Source organism: Mirounga angustirostris, unplaced genomic scaffold (genome assembly GCF_029215605.1).
Source record: "Mirounga angustirostris isolate CCGP_5_RB_7025 unplaced genomic scaffold, mMirAng1.0.hap1 SCAF_4, whole genome shotgun sequence".
Taxonomy (NCBI): domain Eukaryota; kingdom Metazoa; phylum Chordata; class Mammalia; order Carnivora; family Phocidae; genus Mirounga; species Mirounga angustirostris.
In genome coordinates, this window is record NW_026991712.1 from 161,262,515 (window position 1) to 161,280,934 (window position 18,420).

General features: G+C 48.0%; 1 protein-coding gene across 1 annotated transcript in view; it reads left to right on the top strand.

Moving 5' to 3' along the window:
• Positions 1-9,478: 9,478 nt before the first annotated feature.
• EPHA10 (EPH receptor A10) overlaps positions 9,479-18,420 on the top strand; it is a 38,850-nt gene continuing 29,908 nt past the window's right edge. Inside the window, exons 1-3 of the mRNA XM_045895452.2 lie at positions 9,479-9,584; positions 11,518-11,582; positions 12,305-12,983. Of these exons, the coding sequence (XP_045751408.1) occupies positions 9,479-9,584; positions 11,518-11,582; positions 12,305-12,983 (850 nt within the window). The remainder of the gene's footprint in view (positions 9,585-11,517; positions 11,583-12,304; positions 12,984-18,420) is intronic.

Genomic DNA, 18,420 nt, shown 5'->3' on the forward strand with positions numbered 1-18,420 from the left:
AGCCTTCTGGTCAATAGTAGGCTATTAGTTAAATTTTTTGGTCAAAAGTTATACACAGATTTTCAATGGTAGAGGGGGTTGGCACCCCTTTGCCAGCATGTTCAACGGTCGACTGTATTTCCCTCTAAGGATCTGGGGAATTCCTGTAATAAAGGGAGTGTCCACCAAATATTCCATGTGTTCCCCTACATTTCCCATTCTCCTTGAAATAATAGAGCCATGTGAATGGACCTAGCCAATTATCTTTGAGCAGAAGTGACTTGTGTTACTTCTGAGATAGTTAAGAATTTTGTGTGTCTTGGGGTGCCTGGGTGGCTCAGTCAGTTAAACGTCTGCCTTTGGCTCAGGTCATGATCCCAGGGTCCTGGGATCGAGCCCCGCATTGGGTTCAGAGGGGAGCCTGCTTCTCCCTGTCCTGCTTCCCCTGCTTGTGCTCTCCCTCTCTCTCTGTCAAATAAATAAATAAGTCTTTAAAAAAAAAGAATTTTGCGTGTCTTATACACTTTCCTCTTCCCTCATCCCGTGTTCCTGATTCTATAAGGTCAACATTTTAAAGATTCTGTCAGTTTCTTCCCCCTGAGGACTATAAATGAAGCAGAGTCCCTACTAAGCCACACTGAACATGTAAAGAAAGCTAAAAATCAATTTGTTGAATTAGGTCATTGAAATTTGGGGGGATTTACCTGTTGTAGCAGCAAGCAGTTAATTACAACAAGGAATATTCTTTTTTTTTTACTATTTATCTTTATTTTTTTCATTTTATTTTTTAATTTAAATTTTAGGTAGTTAACGTACAATGGAATACGGGTTTTTGGAGTAGAATTCAGTGATTCATTACTTACATACAACACCTAGTGCTCATCAGAACAAGTGCCCTCCTTAATCCCCATCACCCATCTGGCCCATCCCCCACCCACCTCCTTCCATCAACTCTCAGTTTGTTCTCTATCGTTAAGAGTCTCTTATGGCTTGTTTCCCTCTCCTTTTTTTCTTTCCTCCCTTCCCATATGTTCATCCCTGGGATCATGACCTGAGCCATTCCACATATGAGTGAGATCATATGGTATTTGTCTTTCTTTTTTTTTTTTTAAAGATTTTATTTATTTATTTGAGACAGAGAGAATGAGAGAGACAGAGAGCACATGAGAGGGGGGAGGGTCAGGGGGAGAAGCAGGCTCCCCGCCGAGCAGGGAGCCCGATGCGGGACTCGATCCCGGGACTCCAGGATCATGACCTGAGCCGAAGGCAGTCGCTTAACCAACTGAGCCACCCAGGCGCCTGGTATTTGTCTTTCTTTGATTTATTTTGCTTAGCATAATACACTCTACCTCTGTCCACGTCATTGCAAATGGCAAGATTTCATTCTTTTTGATGGGCAAGTAATATTCCATTGTATATAAACCACGTCTTCTTTATCCATTCATCAGCTGATGGACTTTTGGGCTATTGTTGATAATGCCAAGCAATACTCTGGTCCTATGTTCATATCACTGAGTGCACTCTCTCTTCCATGTTCATTCTTTTTTTTTAAACATTCTTAAAAAAAAAAAGATTTTATTTATTTGACAGAGGGAGAGACAGCCAGAGAGGGAACACAAGCAGGCGGAGTGGGAGAGGGAGAAGCAGGCTTCCCGCTGAGCAGGGGGCCCGATGCGGGGCTCGATCCCAGGACCCTGGGATCATGACCTGAGCCGAAGGCAGATGCTTAACAACTGAGCCACTGAGGCGCCCCTCCATGTTCATTCTTTTGCCCAAATTCTCTTTTCTTGGATTCCCAGGAATCAGTTTTTATACTGCAGATGTGGAGGTGTGTTGTGATGTGCTTTTATATACTTTAAGGCTATGTTACCAGGTGTATACAAATTTAGAATTATTTTATCTTCCTAATTTATTGACATTTTATTCATTATATAGCATCTAATAATTTTTTTGCCTTAAAGTCTAATTTATATAATATTAGTTTTGCTTCACTGATTGTCTTTTAGTTACTGTTTGTATAGCATGTCTTTTCTTTAACATATCCAAATCCTTATATATAAGAGTTTTTGTTTTTTGTTTGTTTGTCTGTTTAGAGTGGGAGAGAGAGGGAGGTGTGTAGTGGCATAGGGAGAGGGAGAGGGAGAGAGAGAATCTCAAGCAGGCTCCATGCCCCACATTGAGCATGACACAGGGCTCGATCTCATGATCCGGAGATCATGACTTAAGCCAAAATCAAGAGTCCAACGCCCAACTGACTGAGCCACCCAGGAACCCTTATATATATGATTTTTTTTAAAGCAGTAAAGATTTGCTTTCTAGAAACCAATTTGACATTTTTTGTTTTTTAATAAGGGTATTTACTTCACTTATATTTAATAGCTATTTATACATTTGAGTTTCAAGATAATTATAGTATTTGTTTTCTTTTTTTCCCCACATGTTCTATGTTCCTTTTCCCTCTCATCTTTTAAACCTTTCTTTGAGGGGCATCTGGGTGGCTCAGTTGGTTAAGTGTCTGCCTTTGGCTCGGGTCATGATCCCAGGGTCCTGGGATCGAGCCCCACATCCCATCCAGCTCCTGGCTCAACAGGGAGCCTGCTTCTCCCTCTCCCTCTGCTTGCTGTTACCCCTGCTTGAGCTCACTCTCTCTATCAAATAAATAAATAAATAAAATCTTTTAAAAATAAACCTTTTTTTGGATTGGTTTTATTATTCCATTATTTTCCTACAGTAGCTTGTTAGTAATATATCTATTTACTATTTTTCCATGATTACCATGGTGATTACAGCATGCATTCTTGACTTGTTAAAGTAATATAAATTAATTCTTTTACCATTTCCTGGACAATGCAAGGATCTTAAAATACTTTAACTCTATTCACCTGCTCCCACAGTGTGTACTATTTCTGTGGTGTGATTTAATTTTACATATGCTTAAAACTCTGCAAGATGTTATTGCCTTATACAGTCATTGTTCATTTACTTTTACCCATATATTTATCCTTTCTGTTGCTCTTTATTTCTTCCTGCATGTTCATGCTTCCTTTTGGTTTATTTTCATTTTGCTTGAAAAAGTCCCCTTAGTATTGTTTTTAGTGTGGGTCTATGGATGAAATTTTTTCTCAGGTTTTGATTGTCTGGAAACATACATTTTTCTTTCATTTTTGAAGGATATTTTCACTGGGTATAGAATTTTAGATTAACCACATCTTCTTTCAGCACTTTAAAGATGCTATTTCATCATTTTCTTGATTTTATCATTTATGTTGGGGAGTCAGTTGTTAGTCTTAGTGTTCTTCCTTTGAAGGTAATGTGTATTTTTTCTCACTCTAACTGCTTTTAGGTTTTATTTTATTTTATTTTTTTGTCTTTAGTTTTCAGCAGTTTTATTATGAGGTGTTTAGGTGTTGTTTTCTTTGCATTAATCCTGCTAGGGATTGATGACACTTCTTGAGAATATGTCTTGATGTCTTTCATCGGTTAGAAATTTTTCAATTACCCTCTCTTCAGATATTGCTTCTTTCCCATTCTCTTCTCTCTTTCTAATTCCATATATTTAGGCTTATTCACCATGTCCCATATGTCTCCTAGTCTCTATCTACAATTTTCTATTCTTTTCTCTCTCTACACAATTCAGTATGGATATTTTATACTGACTGATCTTCCAGCTTATTAATCCTAGAATTAGTTGTGTCTAATCTTATATTAGATACATTTATTGTGTTACATTCAGTTATTGTATTTTTTAGTTCTAGGATCTCAACTGCATTCCTTTTTAGAATATCCAAATTTGGTGATTAGCTAATACTCTACCACAATCCCAATGCTAAATGTTGCTGTTGTATGCAGATCAACCTCATTCAATTACACTAATAACATAGTGTAAATAAAACTAATAAAATATCATTTTTGTTTAAGCCAGTTTTGGTTAGGTTTACAGTTACATACAACAGAAAAATCTTAACAAAGTGGTGAGATCTCTCTCTTCATGGTGTCAGATGTGGACATGACATACAGAAAAGAAGTGGGATGTTGGGGCACCTGGTTGGCTCAGTCGTTAAGCATCTGCCTTCGGCTCAGGTCATGATCACAGGGTCCTGGGATCGAGCCCCGTATCAGGCTCCCTGTTCAGCAGGAAGCCTGCTTCTCCCTCTCCCACTCCCCCTGCTTGTGTTTCCTCTCTCGCTGTGTCTGTCTCTATCAAATAAATAAATAAAATATTTTTAAAAAAGTGTCTGCCTTCGGCTCAGGTCATGATCCCAGGGTCCTGGGATTGAGCCCCGCATTGGGCTCCCTGCTCTGTGGGAAGCGTGCTTCTCCCTCTCCCACTCCCCCTGCTTGTGTTCCTGCTCTCACTGTGTCTCTCTGTCAAATAAATAAAATCTTAAAAAAAAAAAAAAGAAAGAAAGAAAAGAAGTAGGATGTTGTCTGTTATGCAATTCTTTTTATTAGGAGAGAAAACCTTTTCTAGAATTCCTAATTCAGAAGGCCAGGGTTGTATCACACACCCATGCCTATGCTAACCCTGACACATGGAATGGGATGACAATGATTAGCCAACAACAATCTTTATTCATCCCTGAACTTGGGGAGAGGGTCATCTTCTCTGAACAAAGGACTATAGTAGATGAACATCCAAACAAAACTGGGGCTTTCTCAGCAATGAAAAATATGAAAGGGAAAAGGTATTGGATAATCAACAGTGTTTACCTCACTAACAGATATATTCATTTTCTGTAAAAGTGTGTGTGTGCGCGTGTGTGTGTGTGTGTGTGTGTTCATAGAAAATATCAGGAAGGGTACATATCAATCTGTTAACAGGTTTAAAATTTGAAATGGGACTCTATGGGGGTGGTATATCTTTACTTTTGGATATCTTTACAGATTCTTTACTTTTTACTTATAAAATTTTTATGAGTTTATATTACTCTGGTCATTTAAATTTAAAGGGCTGCTTCAATCTTAAAATGAGCTCCTCAGAAATGAAATTAGGATTTTATTTTTTTAAAGATTTTATTTATTTATTTGACAGAGAGATACAGAGAGAGCACAAGTAGGCAGAGCAGCAGACAGAGGGAGAGGGAGAAGCAGGCTCCTCGCTGAGCAGGGAGCCCGACCAGACTCTGGGATCATGACCTGAGCCGAAGGCAGACGCCCAACTGAGCCACCCAGGTACCCCTAAAATTAGGATTTTAAAAAAAGTCAGAGAAGCATATGTTGACAGATCCCATTCCAAGCCCTGGCCCTTAATACCATCACTGAGGTGCCACTGGCAGGTTTATCCCTACTGGGAATTTGGAGGCACAAGGCTATCAGAGCCTGATGCCATCAAATATTTAAACCATCCACTGCCTCCCCTTACACTCTCAAAGCAGCCTTCACATCATAAATTGGCTTCCTGTGCACATTTTCCTACAAGGGAAGAATTTGCTGGACATGGCAATTTGAGAATTCTGGCTCCCTTGGCAGTTCCATTTCTCATTGTGTATTAATTCATCGGTTCTTTGGCTCAGATAGCAGGATCGGAGCTGAGTTAGTTATGATCTACTTTCCAACCCTCCAACACATAGGTTCTTTCTTAATACTGTTAAAGTCAAGTTTATGATCCTGGACAATGATTAATTCACCAAGGTTAAGTGTCACCTCTGAGGCCACTTGGCAGCTGGCCAGCTAGCCTGCCCTCATGACACTCCTGTCTCTTCAAGCACATTTCTTTCAGGCTCTTGTGCTTTCTAGCCACATTCATCTCAATAGACTGTCTCCTTTATCCTTCATTATGTCTTTTCCTCTATGACTGTCTCCCTAATTCTATCTCTCTCTCCTCCTATCTCACCACCTAACCTTCCTTTATCCTTTCCTTTTTTCTTTCTGTTTTTCACCTTAATTAACCATGAGGTTGAATAACAAAATATACCAGAACTATGTGCCAAATGCAATGTGCTGGGCCATACAAATAAATTATATTGTGACTTCACAATAACTCTGAAATGTTTTCATTCTTATTTCACAGAGGAGAAAGTAGAGTATCATAAAGTCTAAGTGGTTGTGTTTGATAATGAAACACTGCTGCTTAATTTTCAAAGTCAATAAATTAAATGTTTTATATTTCCTTTATCTTAGAAAAATACAATTCAAACATTTGTATATAACCTCCATCTTATTTTTGCCTGTGAGATTATTGTCCTAGAAAATAATTCACCTTGGGTGTGTTTGTTTTTTTCTTGAGTAGGAGATAGAATGAAGAGGAAAGAGACAAATTGGAAATGTCCCTTTGAGAAGTAGGGCTCACCAGTGCTCTTTTCTCCCTCCTTGTCCTCTTTGCTGAAGACAGGGCTTGACCCTGATATCTCTGAAGCAATCTTAATCTTCTCCATGGAGGAGAGGGCCTTCTCTATCCAGCCAGGATGAGTGTACTTTCTGGATTTGTGCAAAAGGAAGAGGTAAAATGTTCAGCCCCTAAATTTGTAACTTTCAATAACTTGGAGATGGAGGTTGCAGTAAAGTTGGATCTGCTCCTCGGAAGATTACTTCTAATTATTTGGATGTTGAATTAAGCTGCTCAACTCCAGCAGGTGTTCTCCCCATCATTCTGTAGATAGTGAGGTAGAAGAAGAGAGAAGGATCTTTTCTATACTACCTCATATTGGGTTTGGGAGGAGCAGAAGAGAAAACAGGAGTTTCCAGATGGGTTCCAGGCCCCTCCACTCCTACTCCATGGAGTAAAGCTGCTTGTCTTCTGGATGCTCAAATCGCTGGATCTGGGTTATAGGCTGGAGGAATACCCAGCAAGCCCTGGACTGAGGACTGGAGCGAGGCAGCGGAGATGTCCCAGGTCCGGTTGAAAATGGAGGGTCCAGACTTTAGTGGGTTCAGCACCGAGGACAGAAAATTTAAAAGGCTGAAGCTGGCCTTCGGGCTCAAAGTCTCACAGTTCAACCCCGCGCCAGAACCCCACCCCCACCTGACTCCCGCGCTCGCTATTCCAGGAAAGGATCTAACCTAGCCCTTGGTTGACTGGACCCCAGCACTTAAAGTTCACCGTAAGCCATGGCTTAGTTTCCTTCTAAGGCCCTTTTGAGTATCTTCACTTAGGTGTCTATTCCGCAGTCACCTAGTAGAGTGGAGTCCGCCTTGGAGTAACTCGTAAGGTCTTGCTGATTTGCATACATCCTCATACACTGAGGCTTCAACGTTCTGGTTTTATTATAAATGAATTGTTCAGAGGAAGAAAGAAAAGAATTGTTTCAATTCTTTTCCTCTTTTTTCCAATTCTTCTTTCCCCCATTGCTAGGGTCTCAATCTGGCAATTTCCCCAAGGCCCAAGGAGCTTGCCCGTATGTGTGGTGGTGATGGAGGGGGGGCGGGGACCAGACTCCCGACAGCCAGGGGTTTGTTGGGGCATCCTATATGGCTTTCCCCAGATAATTTCCCCCATATGCTTGGCTCCTGAAAGATCCTTTCGAGCTCACAAGGAGTTTGCATTTTGTGTTAGCACATAAGGGTCAGAACTTCTGGGTTGAAGTGTCTGGAGCTCAGGTAAGAAGCCATGACTGGCACCTTAAGACTTGCATAGGGGACGGGACCCGGATTTGAAGAGAAGGGTGAGAGGTAGTGGAGTGAGGACTCATTTTGAAATGAAAGGAGTCCTGGGTCTCTAAGCAGCTTCTAAAAATACCAACTCCCGACGCTGGGGGTGGAGGGGGAAGGGAAAATCGAGCGTGAGAAGAATGAGGATGGAAAGAGGTGGGGGTGTAAGAGCCCTTCTCCAGGTAGATCTGATTTCAAAGACCCCGCCTGTATCCAAGGACCTGCCGGGCGCCACACCTCCTTCTGCTTCATCTCCGGCGGTGTCCGAGCCCCAGCCCCTCCTGATGACCTTTCTTTCTACCGGCAAAGGAGTCCAACTCCTCCCAGCCACTCTTATTGCTGCTGTCCAGCAAGTATGTCTGTGAGCGAGCAAGTGTGCGTATACACATACTGGACGTGTGTACACACACACACACACAGACACAGAAATGACACATGAAAGCGGCTTGTAAGTGACCAGTATTATACGACATCACGAATTTTCATTATTCTCGGTGCTCAAGGAGGTATGGACTGTGGCAGAGACAGAGATTCACCCAGATATTTTCAGCACAGAGCATGGCACTCGGGGAGGGTTGGTTGGAAGGCTAAAGAACACAGATATACAAAACGCACAGTCAAGCCACGCAGGTCATGTAGACACAGGACTCATTCATTTTCAAGGGTTCTCCAGCTACTTTAGCGTCCAAAAGCAGAGGAGTTGGGTCCCCCAAGAAAAGAGCCCTGAAAAGCTACAAGGTGGGTGGAGCTTTGCCTGCTCAAGTTCAGCCCAGATGGTGGCGCTCAATAGCCGCCTCCCTCGTCCTGGAGGGCTTCAGCCCTTCCCACCACCAACGCCTTAAACCCTCAGCTTGCACATAAATGACCTTCACTAGATAGAGGTCGTGTTCCACGTTTCCTTGCAGCTTCTCCAGCGCTGGTTGAACTCTGTGAGAATTGGTCCGCCTCTCTCGCAGACGCCTCGGAGTCCCCGCCGCTGAGCTCCTCACCAGTCCCCTGGGATGGGCGGAGACGGATTATCAAAGGGGGGAACTCCAGGATCTGAGCAGACCGGGGAAAAGGGTAGTTGTGCAGAATGCTGCCTGTGTCCTGGCAGCAAGAGCAAGAACCCGAAGAACCAATCGTTCATGCAAAATCTACTACCAACCCCATCCTGGCGTCCACATGTTTTCCCAATCTCGGAAGCGTTGCTGATAGGGTGGGACTCCGTCTCCCACTTTGCTCTCCCTTCTCGAGTAGCTCCCAGGGTTGGGCTTAGCCCCTTCCTTCCTCCAGCCGGTGTGTGTGTGTGTGTGTGTGTGTGTGTTTTGTGTGAGGGGGGCGGGGAGAGAAGGGGGCAGGATCCAGCCAGGAGACGCCAGGAGACGCAGACATAGGAAGAAACCAAGTGCTGGGAGATAGAGCTCCCCAGAGCTTGGGGTCAGGACGTCAGGCTTCAAAACCCCTTGCAAGTCCTGGGAACAAGGGAGCTTCCCGGCTAGCTCAGAGGCTGCAAGTGTCGCTGCCTCCCGAGGGTCACCCCTCCTTAAGCCACGCCCACGTGTCTACTTCTCGGGAATGAGAGGCTAAGGTTTTGCGCTCTGGGCCATCGTCGACGGCTCATCCTCCTCCCCAGGAGCCACGCCAGCGCTCAGCGCTGCCCCACCCCCACGTTTGGAGATTGGCGGGACCCCTTCCTTCTCCCCTCCATTTCGCTGTTCCGCCCCTGGCCTATGAAACTCCACCCCTCCACCTTCTGCTGGCGAGGATTGGTGGACCTCCCGCGGCGGTGCCTAGTGATTGGTTCCCATGGATGACGGTAACCAGCGAGATCCCGCCCCCAGCAGGCGCTAGGGTCTGGGGGCACTGCTCAGCGGTGCTGGGGCTGGCGCGGCTTGAGCCGCCGCCGCACTGACTGCGCGGTCTGCGGACCATGGAGACCGGCGCCGGCCCACATCCGCTGCGCCTGTTGGTCTGCCTGATGCCGCTCTGTCTGGCGTTGCTTTTGGGACCAGGGAGGCCCGGGACCGCCGAGGAAGGTGAGGAGACTGGTGGCTGTTCTTGGAGCCGGGATGCCAGAAGATAAGGGGCTGGAGAACTGGGGTTCTGAGGAAAGGAGTCGTATAGAGAGACTGGAGTCTGTACTGGGGTTTGAAGCCAGCGGGCAGCGGGAAGCAAAGAACTAAAGAGACAGAGAAAAAGGTAGCTAAGCAATGGGAAAGAGAGGGGCATTGAGGAGATCGGGCTGGAGACCTGGGAGGCTGGGGAAGAAAGAGCCCAGGAACCGTGGGAGCCAGAGGCAGCGGTTCAGGGGCCAGTGAGACGGACAGGCTGAGCGATTGGAGGGGAGAGGTGTGGGGGTGGGGAGATGAAGAGAGCAGAGGAGACAGGGAGGTGCGGAGGTGAGATCGAAGTACGGGACGACGGGACAGAGCCCGAACCGCGAGGCAGGAGGTGGAGCGCTGGTCGGGAAGGGGTGGCTGCGGCCGAGAGCAGCCCGACGTGCTGGCGAGGGAGCTGTCCGCAGTGCTGAATTCGGAGCGTAGCCTACCCGACGCGGTCCGCGTTGCTGGGCTTGGGGCTGCCTGAGGTACCAGAGCCCGCGTCTTGCGTCTGATTCTGGATTTGGGGGAGCTGCACACTCATCTGAATCCAGAGGCGTCATATCCAGGTGCAGAATCCCGAGGAGCTGGAATCTGAATCGCTGACCGGGGGGTTGGGGCGCCGGATCTCTGAGGCTTTCCAATATGCTATTCCGAAGTGCTGTCAGTTATACCAAAATCGGGAAGCTGTCTGTGGTCCTGCTTACAGTCGCCCATACCTCTGGAGCCAACCCTCTTAGAGACCCTTACCTTGGAGCCCCGCCCCCTTGTTTAAGCTCCAGCTTTGTAATCTTCCAAGACTTCAGGATAGCCTGGGCTCCTGGCTCTGAGCTGCTGCTGTGCTGTCCAGACCAGTGCTTCTTTGGGATTGATACTAATAGCAGAGGAGAGAAGAGATTTTTATTTCTCCTGCTGCTGCTGGCAGAGTCTCTCCACTCATTTTTCCCAGAGCCCCTGGGAGTCAAACTGAAAAGGTTCAAGTCTCTTCCATCCCTGGTGACTTCAGAACTCAGAAGAGCCCCTGAGTATGAGTGAATTCAGGATGTATGCAGAAATCCTCTAATATGCTCATGTTCTCCCTCTTCTGGACACTCAGCTATAATTTAGGGAGCCCAGGGAGGCGGGAGGGGGGCTCACTGACACCTCCCTCTCATCTTAGAGCCAGTCTTAGAGTACTTCCATGAACTCTGTGGCAGGCTAAATAATGACTCTCCAAATATGTCCACATCCTAATCCCCAGAACCTGTGAATGTTATTCTAAATGGCAAAAGACTTTGCAGATGTGGGTAGGGATCCTGAGATGGAGAGGTTATCCTGGATTATTTGGATAGCCTCGATGTAATCACAATGGTTCCTGTAAGAGGGATGCAGGCGGAGTCAGAGCCCGAGGAGAAAGCACCTTGATCACAGAAGGAGATTGGAGAGAAGCACTTTGAAGATGGAGGAGGGGGCCACAAGCCAAGGAATCTAGGTGGCCACAAGAAGCTGAAAAATTCGAGTGGAAATGGAACCTCTGAACCTACAGATGGAGCCAGTCCTGCTGACACCCCGACTTCAGACCAATGAAGCTGATTTCCAACTTCTGACCTCCAGAACTGTAAAAGAATAAGTTACTGTTATTTGAAGCCGTGGAGTTTGTGATAATTTGTTATAGCAGCTACAGGAAACTTATACAGGCTCCTTCCCTAATCGTTGTGGCTACCTCTTTCTGGACTTGAGCTACTCACACCCCACCCCCTCATGGTAAGGTATGGAGTGGGAAAAATTTGTCTCTGTCCCCTCAGCAAATTTACAGTGAACTCACAAAAGGTTCCCTCCCACCTTCCTGACCTTCCGGTTTTCTGACATCTCTGTTCTTCCTTCTCCCTAGTCATCCTCCTGGATTCCAAAGCCTCCCAGGCTGAGCTGGGCTGGACTGCACTGCCAAGTAATGGGGTAAGTGTAACCTTTCCCTCCCTGTCCCAGGAATCTTCTGGTGGTCTGGGATTCAAATCCTTTAGCTCCTTGTGGTTACAGCAGCATAAAATGCTCCTCAGAGCACGTGGTCTCCAGGAGCACTGGCTTCAAGCCAGAGTGGCCTATTAGAAAACGTTGAGTCTTCAGTCAGTCCAAGAAGAAAAGAAAAGGGGGGCAAAAAAAGATAGTGAGGGGGAAACTGGCAAAATATACGCGTCATCTAGATGAGCCAATGCTGGACAATGCCTTGCACGTAGTAGATCCTCTAAGCAGTGTTGTTGATTGATGGATTGACAGAACAAGCAAGATTTAAAATCCTAAAAGAGGCTTGGAAACTAGGGGTGGGGGTGGGAGATGTGGCTGTGTGACTGAAGCCTGGTCACTGAGTGGGCACCTGGTGGGGAGCCAGGAGACTACAGGCACCATTCCCAGTTCTGCTGCTAACTCGACGTTCATATCCAGTCAAATCACTCTCTCTCTCTCTGGAGCCTCAGTTTCCCCACCTATAAAATTATGGATTGGGCTCCGTTGCGTCTCTCCAACGTCTCTCCCAGCTCTGCATCTTTTATAATTTCAGGGGCCGGAGGTGGGGGGAGAGAGAATGCGTGATGATGGGGAAGGGGGTTTTCGTCACCGTCAGGGCTCGACCTCCTGGGGGCGCCTTGGCTCTGAGCTTCCCACATCTTTGTTCTCCTCCCCAGTGGGAGGAGATCAGCGGCGTGGACGAGCATGACCGTCCCATCCGCACATATCAGGTGTGCAACGTGCTGGAGCCCAACCAGGACAACTGGTTGCAAACTGGCTGGATCAGCCGTGGCCGCGGGCAGCGCATCTTCGTGGAGCTGCAGTTCACGCTGCGCGACTGCAGCAGCATCCCGGGCGCCGCCGGCACCTGCAAGGAGACTTTCAACGTCTACTACCTGGAAACAGAGGCTGACCTGGGCCGCGGGCGTCCCCGCCCCGGTGGCAGCCGGCCCCGCAAGATCGATACAATCGCGGCGGATGAGAGCTTCACGCAGGGCGACCTGGGCGAGCGCAAGATGAAGCTGAACACCGAGGTGCGCGAGATCGGTCCGCTCAGCCGGCGGGGTTTCCACCTGGCCTTTCAGGACGTGGGCGCATGCGTGGCGCTGGTGTCCGTGCGCGTCTACTACCGGCAGTGCCGCGCCACGGTGAGGGGCCTGGCGGCGTTCCCAGCCACCGCAGCCGAGAGCGCCTTCTCCACGCTGGTGGAGGTGACCGGGACGTGCGTGGCGCACTCAGAGGGGGAGCCCGGCAGCCCTCCGCGCATGCACTGTGGCGCCGACGGTGAGTGGCTGGTGCCCGTGGGCCGCTGCAGCTGCAGTGCGGGATTCCAGGAACGTGGTGGCATCTGCGAAGGTATTCCGCGGACGAGGGCGCGTGGCGTGGGAGCGTAGCGCGCAGGTGGCAGGGGGGAGAGAGCGTGCGGTAGATGAAAGGGGCAGGAGGGGGAGTGGAGAAGCTGTGGGCTGTGGAGCGCAGAGTCCTGACCCTCTGTGGAGCTTTCCAGCGAGTCCGGCCAGGACCGTTGAGGGAAGTTACTGGGAGGTGAATTTGACTTCGTATAAGGGGGCATAGGGGCTTGTATTTCAGGCACTATGATCAGCACCTCACAAAAGACGTCTCCTTTATTCTCGGCAATAAAGTAAGTCGCCAGTATCCCTATGTCGCAGTTGAGGAAACGGAGGCTCAGAGGGATTAACATCTCACTTGCAAAGTTAGTAAATGGGGAACCAGGATTTGAATCCAGATTTGTCCAACGGTCAAGTTCTTTCTATTACATCATGCTGCCTCCCTTAGGCATAAGGAAGAATGGTACCGCAACCCACCTCTACTAGCTAATGGATTGTTTACATTATAAAGAGTGAGCACCCTTTCACTGATGATATGCAAATCAGAGGCTGGCAGGGGGATTTTCTTGAGCTGGAGAGAGAGAGATCGGGAGGTTGCCCTAGATGACTACTAACATCCCACCCAGCTCTCTGATCTATGAATCACTGTGCCCCCTGAGGGAGACCCTTCATGTGCGGGTCCTGTTGGGTTCTCAGGTCTGTGTGGGCACCAGGACCAGACCTCTCCTTTTCTCCCCGACCTGTGGCTCTGAGGACTGAGGGTAAGGATGGGGTATGGATGTGTGCCCTTAATGTAGAAAGATCAAGTGATGCTTCTTCTAAGCCACAACCTCTTTTGGATGCCGGACAACAGAAATGAGTCAGGCATAGTCTCAACTCTTCAGAAGCTCTACAGATGAAAAATGTAAAAATTTAAAAATCACAAGGTGATATATGATCTAACAGAGGGATTAATATAGTAGTGGGAAGACAGAGGAAGAAATGACTAAACTTACTCTCTTTCCTTTGTTCAATCGTCCATTCAATATGAACTGAGAACTTACCAAATGCATTTAGGAGGGTTCATTATATGTATTTAGATGATGTCATCATCTCTTTCCCCAGGGGGATCTTGTGGATTAGTAAGGGACTTGGAGGCATGAACCTTCCTGAACTCTCTAAGTAGGGTTAGGATCCACTTCTGCTCTCCAGTACACATGGCAACCTCCACTTCTTGCTTTTTTTTCAAATTGAAGTGTAGTTGACTGCAACCTTGATTTCTGCACTCACCCCATGGTATGCAGTGATCTACTTATTTTTTTTTTTAAGATTTTATTTATTCACTTGAGACACAGAGATACAGAGACAGAGAGAGAGCATGAGCAGGGAGAGAGGCAGAGGGAGAGGGAGAAGCAGGCTCCTCGCTGAGCCAGGAGCCCGACGTGGGGCTCCATCCCAGGACCCCTGGATCATGACCTGAGCCGGAGGCAGACGCTTAACCGACTGAGCCACTCAGGCGCCCCTGCAGTGATCTACTTATGTGTGTTTCCACCACCGGACTAGGAACTGACCTCAGGCAATGGCTGCATCAGTCTCAGCAGCCTCAGTGTCCATAACAGTATGTGGTAGGTGCTCAGTGGAAATGTACTGGGTGAAGGAGTGGTTACCATAGCATGTGATACATATCAACAGAGAGTTGAGGAAGCCTGGCAAAGGGAGAAGCCAATTCTAAGGGTGGAGAAAGATGGTGAGAAGGCCTTTCTTCCAGGCCGCTAAAAGCATTCTCAGTTGAGAGACTGTCTGCAGAAACATGGAGGCATGTTTGGGGCTAGGAGCAGAGGGCATTTGGGGGTGTGAGAGGTGATGGGGCTGGAGAGGGGCAGAAATAAATCATGAAGGGCCTTGAACATTAGAATAAAGAGCTTAGACTATGCTGTAGACCGATGTGGAGGATTTGAAGCAGGGATCTGACATGTTCAGATTTATATTTTCACAAGATCACTTGTGCTGTAATTACGAAGAAATGATTGGGGGAAGGAAGGATTAAAGGCCAGAAAAAGATGGCACAGTGGTCCAGAAGAAAGAGCAGAAGGTCTGAACTGAGGCAGTAGTAGCAGAGATCATTGAGACAGGAGGATGGATGGGATAATGAGACACATCCACAGCACTTGGTGACCATGTGACATGGAAGGAGGGAAGAGTCCTTTTTGATTTGTATGCTTCTAGAGGATTGAATGGACAGAGGATCATTCACTGGGGTAGAGAACACGGGACACTGGTGGACATCAAATTTATGGTGTCTGTGGTGCGTTCAAGTGGAGGTAGCTAGAAAGTGAGTCTGGAGCTCAGCAACACAGACATAGGTGCTATTTGGAGCCATGGGTATGGTTGGGACAGACCAAGGTGAGGTAAGAAGCAAGAGGGCCAATGATGGAGTCTCACACAACAGCAGTATTTAAGGGGGCATACATAGAAGAATTGAAGCCCAAAAAGAAGGACTTTGAGGAAGAATCAGTGGTTAGAGGAGATCCAGAAGAGCATGATTTCATGGCAGCCCGGGGAGACGGAGGGGTCCTGGAAGGAACAGCTTAGAGTGTTGGCAAGCACTCAGGTTAGGAGAGGTTTGGACAGTGTCTGCTTGGTGGCCCAGGCAAGAGCAATGGAGAGAGAGAGTGATGGGGAGAGAGAGAGAGACCAGGCTGCAGTAGGTTGGGGGATGGAGGAAGATGTGGAGCTAGAGTCAGGGAATATACATAACTCCTGGAAGGCTGGATTTGAAAGGCGAGGGGAGGGGGTGGTATCTTAAAGAGGACACTGGGTTGAGAGAAGATTTTGACTGTAGACAGGGGCCTTGTTTATCTGCTGAGGAAGGAGCCAGTGGGGTACCAAGTGGGGCGTGGTGGGAGCAGTCTGCCCCAGGGGGATGTATTTTATTACTGACATTGTTTAGAATTGCTGATGCTTGTTGCTAATAAAGATCAGGCCATGTTTTAGCCAGTTTTATTGTTTTTTTAAATATATTTCTTTTTATTTATTTATTTGAGAGAGAGAGTGAGCAAGAGAGAGAGTGCACAAGCAGGGGGAGGGGCAGAGGGAGAGGGACAAGCAGACTCCCCACTGAGCAGGGAGCCCTATGATTCGGGGCTCGATCCCAGGACCCCGGGATCATGACCTGAGCCGAAGGCAGATGCTTAGCCAACTGAGCCACCCAGGTGCCCCAGTTTTATTGTTTTTTAATACTCTATAGATAATGCCCTTATTATCTGCACCCTAAATGGACCACTTTTACTGCTCCACTCCCTTGTTCTGTCACTAGGAAGACCTGGTAGAGAAGGAGTGATGTAAGAATTAGGAGCCATGTGACTGATGGAATATAGTCTGGGAGGAGGAGAAGGAGCTGGACCCAGAGTGGAGGAGGAGGGGCTGGAGGCCTTCAACAGGAGGTGGCCCATCCCCTCCTCTGGGCCTGGAAGGAAGGAGGAGAGGGAAGGTGGGTGTAGATGGAGGTTTGTGGGTTTGATGGCCAGACCTTGAGGGAATTACCATCTGACAGCCTCTCTTCTCCCTGTGAGGTGGGTGAGAGGAGAGCATCTGGGCCAATGGACAGTGGGATCCTGGTCTGTTTTATGTACTCTATCTCCAGAGCCTCGCTCCAGAGCACCTGGTTCACAGTAGGTGCTAAAAAAAAATCATCCAATGAATGGATCCGGGTCTGGAGGAGGGGGCTTGGATACACATTGTGGGCAATCATGCAATCACATACACACACACACACACACACTCTCAGGAACCCAGTCCCGCTTCTGACTTAAGCTGAGACTAGACAAAAGCCACTTATAATGGTGTCAGCTGTGTCTTGAAGCGTAGGGAGCTGGGGACAATGCCAGGGAGAGCTTCACAAGGGAGGTATTAATTTGAACTGGGGTCTGGAGAAATGTAGCAGTTTGCCAGGAGAAAGGGGAGCAAAATGTTATAGGACAAGAGCCAGAGGTGTGAAAGGGTTTAGTGTGGCATGGGTGGGGTGGTGGTGGGTTTTTGTTTGTTTGTTTGTTTTTAAAGATTTTTTATTTATTTATCTGAGAGAGAGAATGGGAGACAGAGAGCATGAGAGGGGGAGGATCAGAGGGAGAAGCAGACTCCCCGCTGAGCAGGGAGCCCGATGTGGGACTCGATGTGGGACTCAATGTGGGACTCAATGTGGGACTCAATGTGGGACTCAATGTGGGACTCGATCCCGGGACTCCAGGATCATGACCTGAGCCAAAGGCAATTGCTTAACCAACTGAGCCGCCCAGGCGCCCCCGGTGGTGGGTTTTAAGAAGGGAAGTGAGATGGTCAGATTTGTGTTTAGACAGTGAAGGCCTGCCAGTGCCTTCTACAGCTAAGTACAGAGCCCTATCTAAAGTAGACGCATGTGGAGGGGATAGAACAAAGGTGTTCTCCCTTTTGTTTCTCTCTTTTATTTACCCTCTCCCAGCCACTGGAGGAATTAAAGACTGGGGGCTTCCCTGGGGAGGTGGGGTGGGGAATCAGGGTGTACAACATGTGTCTTCAAATCTCTATAGGACTGCCCTGGAGCAGAGTGACCCAAGCAGATATGCTAAGTCTCCACGGGGACACAGAGGCCCTGACACAGGGTGGCATGAGGGGGGGATTACAGACAGGGGGGCTAATTTGGACTCAACATAAGGAAGCCCCTTCTCACTGCTAGTGCCATTCAGCAGAGGCACAGAAGAAGGTGGGCTCCCCATTTCTGAGCAAAGACTGTGGCTCCTGCTAGGAAAGCTGCTGGAGGACCAGGCCAGTGGAGTTGAACTAGGTGATCTCTGACACTTGACTCTGACCTTGAGGAAGAGGGGGAGGGGCCGGGAGTCAGGAGGCTTCATGAGTCTGCCCCTCAACACAAACCTCTTCTAAACGGAGCCTGTCAAAGTAGAGATAACCACTGCTGTCTCTGCTGGGACACACATCTCTGGGACCGCAGATGTCCACAAACACGCAGAGAAAGGGAGCCCCTGGTCCTTTTTTCCAACCGCTGTGAGACCCTGCAAACAGATCCCGGCTCTGACTTCACAGCGGAGGTTGGCAGACCATGGTTTTATCTCCACCTGACTGATGGTTTCTTTTCTTTTTTTTTTTTTAACGATTTTATTTATTTATTTGACAGAGAGAGACACAGCGAGAGAGGGAACACAAGCAGGGGGAGTGGGAGAGGGAGACGCAGGCTTCCTGCAGAGCGGAGAGCCCGACGCGGGGCTCAATCCCAGGACCCCGGGATCATGACCTGAGCCGAAGGCAGACGCTTAACGACTGAGCCACCCAGGCACCCCTGACTGATGGTTTCTTGAGGCCAGAGAGGCGTAGGGAGTGGCGGGGCGAACAGGGGAACCCAGGCCACCTGAGTCCCAGTGGGAGCTGCTATTGCCCACCAGACCACCTTGTTAGTGAGTCCCATGCTCTGTTCT